The following is a 13,207-nucleotide window of genomic DNA, read 5'->3' on the forward strand; positions in this document are numbered from 1 at the left end:
GCACAGCCGGGTGGGTGCCCCCCCACCAAGCCCCTAGCCCTTCGGAGCTGGCAGGACAGGTTCCGCCTGTCCCTGCCCGCAGGCCCCCTGCCCATCCCTCCCCCCACTATGGCCACCCTTGGCTGGCTGGGGCCAGGAGCGGGGTGGGGGAGCACAGGGACCCCCACTCTGTGCCTCCTCACCAGCCCCACAGCGCCCCATCCCGCTGCCAAGCCAGGGGGGTCCCCAAAACTGTGCTGGTGGCTGTCCCTGCCGGCCCCCTGCCTGTGTGTGCAGGGGAGGGGGTGTCCCGGGGGAAGCCGTGGCCCCCATCTGGGGGGACATGGTGCCGGTGGCCCGCAGGGAAGCCAGGCGGGGAACATCGAGCCACCCCCGTGTCACCGCACATCCCCACCAGGGCCACCACTGCCATGGGGGGCTTCGCAGTCACACACAACCCCCTCCCGCTTTCACACACACACCCCCACCCCCAAGATGCAGCTCAGCCCGTTGGTAGGTTTGGGGGGAGCAGAGACAGCGGGGTCTCCTCCCCCCCCGACCGTTTTGGGGGGAAAAACCTCAAAAAAGGGAAAACATGATGGAAAAGTGGCAGCGGCCCCGCGGCCACTAGCCCAGGGAGGAGGGGGGCACCGCCAGGGGGACAGCAGCTCCCCTCCCCAATAAACCCACGGGTGGGGTGTGATTGCAGCCACCTGCGTGGGTCAGTGGTGCCCCCCGCGTCTGCCCCCATTTGTGGGGGGCTGTTGGGGGCACAGTTGCCGCATCTCCCCCCCAAAAAAAAAAACCACACGGGTGGGGTGTGGCTTCGCCCAACCGCGTGGGACAGTGCCGCGCCCCCCCCACACGTGTCACCCCCCTTTTGTGGGAGGGGTGTCAGGGACACAGCAGTGGGGAGGGTGTCCCCCCAAAAAATAACCCACAGGGGGATGTAACCCCGGCCAACGGTGTGGGACAGCGCTGCCCCCCCCGTGTCCCCCCTCTGGCGGCGGGGACACCCCAGCTGCGCCCCCCCCCCCCGCCGACCACCCGCGGGGGGGGCGTGCCGCGGCCACCCGCTGGGCCGGTGCCCCCCCGCGGGCCCCGGGGAGGGAGATCCCCCCCCGGTGAGGGCTGCAGCATCCGGGCCGGCCCCGCCACATCCTGCCGCCGGAAGGAGCCGCGGCCCCGGCGCCCCGGGACAACCCCCCCGGGGGTGACGTCATGCGGAGGCCCCCGCCAGGCATGACGCCAGCCGCGCTCTGTGACGTCACGCGGCGGGCGGGCGGGCGGCACCGCTCCTGCGGGGAGGGGGATCCCCCCCACCCCGGTGTACCCCGACACCCGTAGTCCCCGGTGTGGGGCGGGGGGGGGCGCTCTGGTGGGCGCCGCCCCCCGCTTCCTGCGCCGCCACCGCGGGGGTCCCCCCCCCGCCCCGCCACGTCCCCGAGGGGGGGACAGGGACACACCCGGGGGGGCCTCGGCTCTGCCGCAGCGCCCCAGTGACCTTGCGCGGGGGGGAGCGCGCGCGCGGGGGGGGGTGTCCCCGCGTGTCCGCGCGCGTCCCCGTCCCGTCCCCCCCACGGGGCGGGGCTCCCCCCGGTGCCCCCCGGTGCCCCCCGCGGCGGGGAGGGGCCGGGCCCCGGCCCCCGCCCAGCTCCCGCCCGCAGCCGGGGCCGGGCCGGTCGGTGCGGGGCGGCCATAAATCACGGCGGGCAGAGCCCCCCGCCCCGCCGCCGCCCTCCGCCGCCGCCGCCCGGGGGGACCGGGGAGGGGGGGGGCGCAGAGCCCCGCCGCCGCCGCCCCCGCCCCCCAGCCCCTGCAGATGTGGCGGAGCGGCCCGGCGGCCCGGCAGCGGGGGGGCCCGCTCCGCCAAGCCCCGCTCCCCGCCCCGCTCCCCGCCCGCCGCCGGCGCTGAGCCCCCGCCGCAGGTACGATCGCGCACCGGGGACCGGCGCTTTGTCGCGCCGCCGCGCCCGGGGTGGGGGAGAGAAGGAGGATGAGGATGCTGCCACCGCGGGGGGCGGGTGAACAACAGTCTCCTTGGGAAGCCCCTTCCCCGCCCCGCGGAGGCCCCTGCCCGGGGGGTGCGGGGGGGGTCCCTTGGCTCGGCACCTGCAGCCCCCCCGCCGCGGGCAGCGCGGGGGGGGCGCGCACGGACGTGGCCCCGCTGCAGCCCCGGGGCGCAGGAGGGGAGTGAGGGGGGGGGCGGCGGGGGCGAGGGGCTCCCCGGGGGGTACGCGGGGTGGGTGGGGGAAGAGGACCCCCAGCACTGCCCAGTGGGTGCCAGGGGGGTGCCTGTCACCCGCGGTTCCCCCGCGCCCGGGGCCGGTGTCCTGACCTTGGCCGTGGGGCGGGGGCTGCGGCGGGACGTGCTCGGTGGCTCTGCCCGGCTGCGGCCACCCCCGGGGACCCACCGGTGTGTCCCCACCGCGCGGGGAGGGCAAAGGGGGGGGGGGCTTCGGCCGGGGGCCACTGCTCACCCCCTGGTGCCCGTCATGGGGGCCTGCCGGCCCTCGGGGGGCCGAGGCGTGGGGTGGCAGAGCCCAGGCTGCGCTGGCACGGAGGGGGCTTGGGGACTCGGCTGGGGTGACCCCCTCCCTGAGGTGCCAGCAGCGGGGGCCAAGGGCTGCCACAGCTTGTCCCCAGGCGCTGCTGCAGGGGCTCATCCCCTGCCCCGCCTGGAGAAACCCCTCTGCAAGTGGCCACCTCCCCTTCCCCACACCTTTGTGTCACCCTGCTGTTACCACGTCCCCGTAATCCGGGGTCCCTGTGTGTCCCCCAGCCCCGTGCTGCTGCCGCGCCCCGGGGTCCAATCTGCTGGGTGACGGGGGACCAGCCTGGCTCCTGTCCCTGCATGGCCCGGCTGCGTCCCCAGGCAGAGGTGGCAGGGTGTGTGCTGCTGATGGCCCTGCCGTGGGGCTGTCCCACGGGGGGAGCGGGCTGGCCTCAGCCCCCCACCAGGATCCCCACAGCCGCCACGCACCCAGGAAGGGGGGACGACGGTACCAGCTTGGCTCAGGGGCTAGGGCCACGGCCACTCCTGGGGACAGTTACCAGCCTGGGTGTCATGGGGTGGTGGGTGCTGGGGGGTTGGTGACAAGCCAGAACCACCAGCAGGATGTGGCCCCCTGGGCTCCACTGAGGGGTAGCAGTGGTAGTGCTGCCCACAGTGGGACAAGGTGGGCGAGTGGGTCCCACGGTGGCCCATCTCCTCCTGCCACCATCTGTGGGCACGGTGACCGGGGCAGCAGCGGCGGCACAGAGCCTGGCAGTGGGGCTGGGTTCTGCCAACCCACCCACCCACCCCGGCATGGCGGGGGGGGCTCCCAGGGCTGCCCGACCTTTGCGGCGGTGCCAGCATGCCGCTGCCAGCCCTGCCAAGTGCCACCACGGCGAGGGGGGGGGTGAGCTCTGCCTGCCCACAGTGCTGGCACTGCGCCTGGGGTCACCGTCGCCCCTGGGGTGGCGCAGGCCTGGCCTTGGCATCCCTTGCCATCGCCAAGCCCACCGTGCTGCCGGGAAGTCTATGCCCCGCAGCCCCCCCCAGCTCCCGCGCTATTCCTGGTGGGTTTTGTGCCGCAGCTGGGGCTGTGGGGTGGGGGCTGTGGGGGGTGACAACGCGGCCATGCCAGCAGCGGGGTGGCCCGGAGACCTGGCACCCCGCCAGCCGCACTGGGGTCACCCCGGGTCCCCCAGCCGTGCTGGGTAGCCAGGGGGTCTCGGGGGACCTCAGCTCAGCTGGGGGTGGGTGGAGGGGTGTCCCCCAATGCCTAGGCTCTGTCCTAGTGGCCCCCGCCTGGACTGGGAAGCCCCTGGGTCCAGTGCCGCGTTGGACTGGTTTGAACTGGTGCGGTGTGGGGGGGGCTTGCTGGGCGGCCGGAGGGGAAGCCGGGCTGGCAGCGCCTGGCGCGGGCAGGAGAGGCCGGGGGCGGGGGGAGCAGGGGCCCCACGCGGGGGCCGCAGGTGCCGGGGCGGGCAGCCAGGCCACCGTGGGGGCTCGTCCCCGCGCCCCCCGCCCGGCGCGGCCCCCCCCCGCCCGAGCGGGGCCGGTTCCCAGGAGCCCCGGCGGCCGCGTGGTTTGGCAGCCGCCTGCCCCGCCCGCCCGCGGCCGCGCCGGGAGCCATGGCGTCAGCGGCTGGAGGCCCCCTTCCCACCGCCCCGCCCGGCCGGCCTGCGCCCCCGCCTGCGCCGCCACCCCCCGGACGCAGGACCCTAGGGATGTGGGGACAGGGCCACCCTGGGGCAACCGGCCCCGATGCCTGGTCCAGCCCCCTGCGTGGCCCCCACCTTTGGGGGGCTGCCAGAGCGCTGTCCTGCTTGCGTGGGTGGGGGTCCCGCCCCAGCCGCCCCAGCCCCCCGGCTGTGGGGTCCTGCCCCCGTCCCTCTGTCCTCAAGCTGTGCCACCCGGCTGTGGGGCACGTGGCGGGTGGCCAGAGCCTCAGAGCCATGGGGGGGCTCTGGGTGGGGACACCCTGTGGGGCAGGTCCGGCTGTGGGTACAGGGTGAGGACCCCCGGTGGGCTGGGACCCCGCTGTGGGGCAGCCCCCATGGCTGTGGGCACACAGGAGGGTGGCTCTGCCACAGGCATGGGACCCTGCTATGGGGCAGGCCCCACAGCTATGGGAGGAGGTGGAGGCTCAGCCAGGGGACCCTCCCCCCCATTGGAGAGGAGGGACCCCCACTATGGGGCAGGCCCCATGGCCACTGGGGGGGGGGGCTTAGGGATATAGCCCCCCTGCAGTGCGGTGGAGCCTGCTATGGGGCACCATGGGAACTTGGGACAGGGGTCCCCCAATGGGGGCCAGCCCCATGGGCAGGCTGGGGGCACCGATGCCGTAGGGGGGTGCAGGCGGGGGGTCCCCTGCCCCGCCAGCCAGGCCCCCAGCCCCCCGCAGCTCCTCCGCATTCCTCAGCGTCTGAGCTGGGCTGGACCCCCGCCAGCGCAGGGGGGCCCCGCCGGCAGGGCGGGGGCCGGGCCCCCCGGGGTGGGGTGGGGATGGGGGGGCCCCCACTGCCACGTGTACTGGGTGCGCAGTGCCCCCCAGCGTGGCCCCTCGGCTGCCCCCACCCTGCCCTGGGCAATGCGGGTGGCCGGGGGCGGCCCACAGGCAGGGGACCGGGTCGGTGCTGGTGGCTCAGGCTGGGGTGCTCACTCCTGCGCTGAGCTGCCCGTTCTCGGCTGCTGCCGCACGTGTGGCCGCTGAGCCGAGGTGGGGGGCGATCAGCGGGGACACAGGGTGGGTTGGTGCCGTGGAGCTGTCACCCTGGGGACAGTGGCACTAGGGGGGGTCAGGGTCCCCCTTTATGCCCTGGGAAGTGGGGGGTGCTTGCAGGCAGCACCCTTGCTGACTGTGCCGTGCCATGCCACGCTGTGCCATGCTGCACTGTGCCGCACCACACTGTGCCACACAGTGCCATGCCATGCCACGCCGTGCCATGCTGTGCCACACAGTGCCATGCCACGCCATGCCGTGCCACACCGTGCCATGCCAGGCCGTGCCGCGCCGTGTGGCAGGCAGCCCCTGCCCGGCCCCGGCAGGCAGCAGCGTTGGCCGGCGGGGAAGGGGCCCCGGCGGGGGAGGAAGCTCTGCCGCCTCCGGGGCTGGGGCCAGCGGGCTCGGCCGCCCGGGTCACTGCCGGGCTGGTGGCCGCCACCGCCCGCCCCTGCCGCTGGGAAAGGCCTGGCTGGGGCAGGCCCGTGGGGATGGACGGATGGACGCCGGGGGTGCAGAACGGGGACACCGCAGCTCCGGGGCCGCCGGTGCCCGGGAGACTTGGCAGTCCTTGGCGAGGTTTGGTCATCGGCCAAGGGGCTGCGCCGGCCCCGGGGTTGGCGACGCAGGGAGGACGCTATGGGGACACCGAGGGGCCGCTGGGGGCCCCCCGGTGCCTTGCCCTGCCCTTTGCCCGCTGCAGGAGGGGGCCGCAGCAGGGTGGTCGGAAGGGACGGCACAGTCCCCATGCCAGCACCACAGTCACCAGCGCCTGCTCGGCCTCCGGCCCAGAGCAGAGATGGGCATCGCCATGGGGCCGGGATGGGGCGATGCTTCAAGTGGCACCAGTGCCCCCCGTCCCCACGGTGACCCCTGTGTGTCCCCCGCAGCGCCCGCCCTGGCACCATGCATTCGTTGGAGGAGCCACTGGACCTCAAGCTGAGCATCTCCAAGCTGCGAGCGGCCCGGGAGAAGCGGGGTCCCCCTGGTCTCCGACCCCGCGCTCCCCAGCGCCCAGACACCCCGCCGGCCGGGGATGGCCGAGGGGGGAGCCGGGGGGGTCGCCGGGCCATGCCGGCCTCGCCATCCCCTGGTCTTCTGGCGCATTCCAGGCTGGTGGAGGCACAGGACGGGCGATTTTCCACAGCGCCGGTGGTGGACCTCAGCCTCTCGCCCCACTCTGGTGGGGAGTCTCCGGCTGGCAGCGCCTCGCTCTCCCCCGAGCGCCAGGGCAGCGGGGACCTGCCCGGCCCCCTCACCCCCCACGTAAGTACGGCTGTGCCCCCCACCCTGTGAGGTGTCCCCAGCAATGGGGACTGTGCCTGGGACAGCGCTCCTGACCTTGGCAGCGTGCCCGGTGCTGCCGGTGACGCAGCCCCCCTACCGCCGTGTGTACATACGCTTTGGGGCTAGTGTCCTGTCTGGCCCCCTCTGTGCCCCTCGACCCCAGTGGCATCCCCAGGGTGGTTCCTGAGGGGGAGCTATGGGTGGTTCTGGGGTCTCTATCCATCCCCCACCACCCCCTCCCCTCCATCTCTGTTCCAGGATTTCCAGTCCCTGCGCTACATCGATGGCCTCCCCAGCTCCTTCCAGTTCTTCCTGCCTCTGGGGGCAGGAGGGGCCCTGCATCTGCCCCCCACCGCCTTCCTGCCCCCCAGCAAGGAGAAGCGCCTTCCCCCCGAGCTGCCTCTGCCCAAGCAGCTTGTCTGCCGCTGGTCCAAGGTCAGCAGGGGGGGCAGGGGGGGCTGTGCGGAAGTTTTGTGGGGCTGGGGATCATGATGGGGGGCTTGGAGACAGCACAGGGGCATTGCAAGGGTTGGGGGGGGGGGAAGTGGGGGGTCCCACACAGAGGCATTTTGGGGCTGGAGAAGGGATGCAGGGTTGGAAGGCCATGGCAGAGCTCTGGGGCTGGGGGGGGGTGGAATGTGGGGGTGATGTGGAGCTGGGGATTTGATGTAGGGGTGGGGTCGTCCAGATGCTTTATGGGAGTGGGGGTGGGGATAAAGGGCTGGCATGGGGGCACGCAGGGGCATGTGGGGCTAGAAGGCCATGGCAGAGCTTTATGGGGCTGGTGGGGGGGCTGTGTGAGGCTGGAGGGGACAAGCAGGGACAGTTTGGGGCTGGAGGGGGGGCGATGGGAAGCTGGGGGCTGTGCAGAGATGCTGGGGGGTGACACGGGGCTGGGGGGCATCATTCAAAGGGCTGTTTCCATGTCCCCAGATGCTGGTGCTGCTGCGCATGGGATACGGGTGGGAGCTGGGGGGGTGAGAGGCAGGGGCTGGCCCTGGTGGGTGTCCTGGCCCCCCCTGGTGCTCCCCCCCACCAGGTCACCTCACCCCCGGCCTCCTGCCCACAGTGCAACCAGTTCTTTGATCTCCTGCAAGACCTGGTGGACCACGTCAACGACTTCCATGTCAAACCTGAGAAGGACGCGGGCTACTGCTGCCACTGGGAGGGCTGCGCCCGCCACGGCAGGGGCTTCAACGCCAGGTGGGCAGGGGGGGCTCCGGGCACCGGGAGGGGGCTGCTCTGAATCACCATGGGGAGACAGGAGCCCAGCACTGGGGGCGGTGCAGGGGGAGGTCTCCATCCATCCATCCATCCAGCCAGCCCTCTGGCTGCAAGGTCCTGGGGGCCTGGATGACCACGCTGGATGTCCCTGTCCCCCCCCTCATAGCCAGGGCATGGGGACAAGGAGATGTGCTAGGGCTCCAGGACTGACCCTCCCCTGGGATGTCCCCCCAACGCTGGCAGGTACAAGATGCTGATCCACATCCGGACACACACCAACGAGAAGCCACATCGCTGTCCCACCTGCAACAAGAGCTTCTCGCGCCTGGAGAACCTGAAAATCCACAACCGCTCTCACACAGGTCAGCGCAGGCCACCATGCTTGTCTGGGGGAGCAGGGAGGCTTGGGGTGGGCGGGGGACACAGGGGACCCAGCAGGGCTGGCTGTGCCCTCCGGCAGACCTGGTGATGTGCTGTCCTGCAGGCGAGAAGCCCTACATCTGCCCCTACGAAGGCTGCAACAAGCGTTACTCCAACTCCAGTGACCGCTTCAAGCACACCCGCACCCACTACGTGGAGAAGCCCTACTCCTGCAAGATGCCGGGCTGCCACAAGCGCTACACCGACCCCAGCTCCCTCCGCAAGCATATCAAAGCCCATGGCCATTTTGTCTCCCCCGAGCACCCGGAGATGCTCAAGGTCCACCCGCCTCCCAAAACGCCCCTGGGCTCAGCAGAGGTGCCCTACGTTAACGGGGCGCAGCTCGTGATCCCCAACCCCGCCGCCCTCTTCGCTCCGCCAGGGCTGCCGGCATTGCCCATCCCTTTGGTGCCGGCACCGCTCGACCTCAGCGCCTTGGGCTGCGGGGCTGCGGGCGCCCTGCCCGCTCCGCCGGGCCCCGTCCTGCCGCTCAACGGCGGCCCCTTGAACTTGGCCAAGAGCCCGCTGCTGCCCTCGCCCTTCGCAGCGGGGCTGGGGCTGCCCATTATGTCGCTGCTGGCCGGCGGGGGCAAGGCCGAGGGGGAGAAGGGCAGCGGGGCTGAGGGGCGGCCGCCCAGGGCGGGCAAGGGGCCGGAGAGTCGGAAGGAGAGGGGCGAAAGGACGGAGCTGGGGCGGCCGCGGGCCCCCCCCGAGAGCCTGGCACTGCTGCCGGGGGCCGTGCTCGACCTCTCGGCTGGAGTCGGTGCGGGGGGAAGCCCCGAGGCGCTGCCCCCCGGCTGGGTGCTCATCCCCCCCGGCTCCCTGCTGCTCAAACCCGCCGCCGTGAATTGAGGGGTCCGACGATGCCCACGGCCAGCCACCGGCCGGCGGGCAGATCCCGCTCCCTAGGGATGGGGGGGGGTCTCACCCCCTCCTCCCCTCCACAGCCCCCCCCCCAGCCCCGGTGGGGCCTCGTTCGTGCTTTTAACCATCACGAAAGAAGAACAGACTCTTCTGAGAAAAGCAATAATCCCTCGGTGGCCGGAGCCAGCTGCAACCCCGTGCCAGGGGTGGCCCTGGGGCAGGTGGGGGGGTACAAGGCGGGGGTTCCTCCTGCACCCCCCTGGCCTGGGCAGCTGGATACGCCGCTATTTATTTCTTGACCAGCCCCCTGCTCTGCCAGGGTCCCGCTTGGGCTCATCTGCTGCCACTGACTTGGCGTCTCCCTGCCCGAGGCCTTGGCACCGCCAGTGGTGGTGTAGGGGGGCCACAGCCCCCAGCCTCCCACCACGCAGACAGAGGGGTGACAGCTCGGGGACCAACCGCTCCCACAGCCCTGAGCTGTGCCTGGCTGTGCCATCCAATCCTGCCTGGCTGGCACAGCCACAGGCAGCGCCGTGGCCACTGCACCTCTGTGCCAGGCCCAGCTGGCTGGGCACACGCCGGCCCGGTGCCCAACTGCATCCCTCCCGCTCTGCGGCCACCCTCATCCCCTGCCGCCTCCCCGGCCCTCCCCGTGACAAGGCACACGGCCGCGTGTGCTGCTCGCCGTGCCGGCTCCGCGCCGGGGCAGAGCCACCCTGTTTAGCTACGTTCATACCTAACCACGTACCGCGAGCGCATGCGGGCAGCGGGCAGTGCGGGCAGGACTCCAGGCACCAGCGGAGCTGCTGCCGGTGGCGCGTTGGCACCAGCTGGCAGGGCACCTGCTCCTCCGGACATGCCGAAGGGATGTTTCCAGGTGAGCCCCCCCCAGGCCACAGGGCAGCGTTGGGGCAGGCAGGATGCTGCTGCCATGCCAGGAGTGGGCAGCATGCTCAGCACCTCTCCCAGCACGTGCAGGGAGGGTCCCCGTGTACCTCCTGCTGCCGAGCAGGACCCCCAGCCCATGGCTTTCTCCAAACCAGGGCAGTGGGGCCCTCCCCGGTCCTTCTCCCCCCCCGCTGGAAGGAGCCCCCAGCTGCGCGTGCCCTGCGGGGAGCAGGTCTCCCTGCCCTCACCCTCCTCGGGCTGGGGCGCAGCGGCTGCCCGGCGCTGCCACAGCCCCGGCATGGCCGCGGGTCATCGACCAGGCCGCCCCGGCCAGTGTACGTCTCCTCGCTCCTTTGTTGGTTTGTTGTTGCACATTCCAGGACATCAGTATTTTAACGGTCTCGAAGTGCCTTTCTATCGTAGTTTCTGGGTTGTTTTTATTTTCCTCCTGTTGGGCTCCATCGCTGTTAGCATAGCGTTTAAGGACTGCAGAAGTAAGAGATAAGCTAACGACTATAACACTATATTCGTCCAGGGGAGAGGAAGTTTATTAAGAAAACAATAAAGTGAAGTTGAAGTAAGTTCCTGTTTCAGTCCGCGACTGGCAGTGGTGGCGAGGAGCCCATGGTGGGGACAGAGGGGTGCTGGAGATGATGGGTGCGACCTTGGGGGCATGGCCAGCTCTACCAAACGTCATGGTGGGTCCCCGCCCTCCCAGTCACGCAGCCTCAGTGCCAGTGAAGCCCTGCCAGGGTCTGCAGGCCAAGCCGCGGGTGGGGGCAGCCGCAGTGTCCCCCCACAGCCCCTCAGCCCGACCCAGCAGCTGTTCCGGCTGCCTGCCGTGGTGGGAGAAGGGTAACGGCACTCCCGTGGTACAGAGCCAGAGGCCAAGAGCATCTGAACCTGCCAAGAAAATAGCTTCTGCAGCCTCCCCGCGTGCCATTTGAGCCCTGGCAGCCCTCGGTGCCTTGGGGACACCCCTTCTTCCCCAGCTGCCTCCCTCCTCCTCCCCAGAGCAAACTCCAGCCCCTCACAGGGGCTGATCCCCACTGGAGCAGTGGGCAGAGGCGGGCAAGTCCCCTCTCCCCAGAGCACAGAGCAACCAGGCCAGGTGCTGGGGGACATGGCATTTATTGGCTACCTATAAGTTAAGGGTGAGGGACATGGGGTGCGGGGTGGCAGGAGTCACGTCTCAGCCTTCCACCCCTTCTCCTTCTCGTCCTTGGCCTGGATGCGGAGCTCCTCATCCAGTCGCTCCTTGGCTCTCACCACCTGAGGGACACGGAGGGACCGGGTGACGCGGAGGGATGGGGCTGCCCCCACCCCTCCCACCCTTGCCCAAGGTGACACTCAGGCTCTGCCTCCTCCAAATCCCAGGCAGGGGAAGGGGCTGGGGGCCAGTGCTTTCTCACCTTCGACTGCAGGTAGAAGGAGCCGCCCACTGACTTGTCATTCACCTTGAACAAGTGGTCGTAGTTCTGCCAAAGAGAAGCTCCCCATCAGATTTACCTCCTCCACCCTCCCTGGCCTGAACCCCGGTGGCCTCCCACTCTTTGCGGTGGTGCTGGACGTGACAAGCATGACCTTGGGGACATGACTGGCTCTGCCCAACCCCCCAGTGGGTCCCCACACTTCTGGTCAGGCATCTCTGGGGAGACCACATCCCCTTCCTTGAGCAGCACTGCCAGGCAAATGCAGGGGCCATGCCTGGCAAGCCGCTAATGCCCGCAGGCTGCCAGCCTGCTTCTCCAGCGAGGGTAAGGAAACCTCAAACTGGGATTAACTGGGCCCAGGACAGCGCCCACACTTCCTGCAGGGACCAGTTGTCACCCCCATGCCAGGCAGCAGCTGTGGGGAGGGCAGGACCCTGCCAGCACCATCCCTTCCCAGCTCCGAAGGACCCTCTACCTTCTGGATCTCCTCTGGGTTGAGGTTTGAGACATTGAGGATCTGCTGAGCTTCCTGGAGGCTGATGCCAATGATCCTGGAGGCGGCAGCGGACTGGGGCCTCTCCGAGCGCCCTCGCGCGTCTGCTGCTGCTCGGCTCGCTGCCCGGAGACACCGAGGGTGTGAGTCCCCGCAGCGCTGCACCCCCCGGGGACCCCCAGGCCTTGGGCAGGGGCCAGGCATCAAAGCCCGTGAGCTCTGAGGTGCTCAGATCCCAGTTTCACTCCTCTGCCCTCCTCACGTTGCTTCCAGCCCACGGGGGTCACCTGCAGAGGTCCCCAGTGCTGGGGAGGTGGCAGGAACTCGGGGGGGCACCTGTCTGCTGTCAGTGCCCACAGCGAGCTCTGCTGTTCGCAGGCAGGGCTGGGGCTACCATGTCCAAGAGGACCATCCCGCTGCGCGCTTTGGGGCTGCTGGGATGTCCTGGAGCCAGGCAGTGGTGCCGGCTCCATACCAGTGCCTGGGCCCAGCTGCTAGGAGCCTGGGACGAGCTGAAATGCCACTAGGCTGGCACCAGGACATGGGTGCTGACCGTCACCCTGCGACGAGCCAGGCAAGGGCCCCCTCCAGGCATAGCCCCGGGGCCGGGAGCGGTGGGGTGCCCGGGGAAGGCAGGGGACACTCTGCACGCGGAGTGGCATCCCCGTGCCAGGGCCGGCAGCGCGGCTCCTACCTGCGAACTCCTGGCGCAGCGCCCGCATGAAGGCCCGTCCGACCACCTGGGCCCCCACCAGAATGATCTGCGCCAGGTACTTGGCCTGCGGGGACACCCTGCTGTCACCCCGCTGTCACAGCCGCCCCGGGCCCTGCCCCCAGCCCTGGCAAAGCCCTGTCACCTCCCCTCGGGCTCTGCGCAGCCCCGGCCCGGTCCCCCCTCCTCGTCCCCTGTCCCCCGGGGCCCGGCCCTGCCCCTCCCCGGTGCTGTCACGCCGTGGCTCGGCGCAGCCCCGGCCCGGTCCCCCCTCCCCAGGCCCTGTACCCACAGAACCGGCGTCCTCGCCCCGCCCCGGGCCCCAGGCCCCTCCCCGAGCCCTGTCCCTCCACCCTCGGGCCTCGTCCCGGCGCCGCCGCCTCCCCCGTCCCCTCTCACCATGTCCCTGCCGCCGCTTCCGCCCCCCGCGGTCACGGGGTCAGAGAGCGAAGGTCGCGGCGGCCACCGAGACGGCGGCGGCGGCGCAGAGCGGCCACACCGGCCCTCCCTCGGCGGGCACCGCGCCCCCTGGCGGCCGCGCCGAGCGGGAGGGCCCGGCGGGCCCGGCGCTGCGCCTGCGCAATGGGCGGCCGCATCCGCGCGGCGGGCGAGGCCCGGCTCGCGGCCTGTTGCCGTCCCCTCCCGGTCCCGTGTACGTGTCCCCGGCACCGGCCCGCAATCACGGCAGGACACG

At 71.3% G+C, this 13,207-nt stretch overlaps 2 protein-coding genes across 2 annotated transcripts; one reads left to right on the plus strand and one right to left on the minus strand.

Moving 5' to 3' along the window:
- Nucleotides 1-1,631: 1,631 nt before the first annotated feature.
- GLIS2 (GLIS family zinc finger 2) lies at nt 1,632-10,561 on the plus strand. Its single transcript, XM_040590999.1, has 6 exons — nt 1,632-1,907; nt 6,083-6,458; nt 6,738-6,914; nt 7,549-7,682; nt 7,947-8,065; nt 8,188-10,561. Exons 2-6 carry the CDS (start codon nt 6,099-6,101, stop codon nt 8,973-8,975), a joined length of 1,578 nt encoding a protein of 525 aa, XP_040446933.1. The 5' UTR covers nt 1,632-1,907; nt 6,083-6,098; the 3' UTR covers nt 8,976-10,561.
- On the minus strand, nt 10,406-13,022 carry PAM16 (presequence translocase associated motor 16). Its single transcript, XM_040591000.1, has 6 exons — nt 12,913-13,022; nt 12,496-12,580; nt 11,784-11,923; nt 11,288-11,353; nt 11,017-11,147; nt 10,406-10,778 (listed from the first exon to the last, which is right to left on the minus strand). The coding sequence occupies exons 1-5, from the start codon at nt 12,913-12,915 to the stop codon at nt 11,061-11,063; spliced, it is 381 nt and encodes a 126-aa protein (XP_040446934.1). The 5' UTR covers nt 12,916-13,022; the 3' UTR covers nt 10,406-10,778; nt 11,017-11,060.
- Nucleotides 13,023-13,207: the final 185 nt, after the last annotated feature.

The sequence above is a fragment of the Falco naumanni genome, chromosome 4 (assembly GCF_017639655.2).
Source record: "Falco naumanni isolate bFalNau1 chromosome 4, bFalNau1.pat, whole genome shotgun sequence".
NCBI classification, from domain to species: domain Eukaryota; kingdom Metazoa; phylum Chordata; class Aves; order Falconiformes; family Falconidae; genus Falco; species Falco naumanni.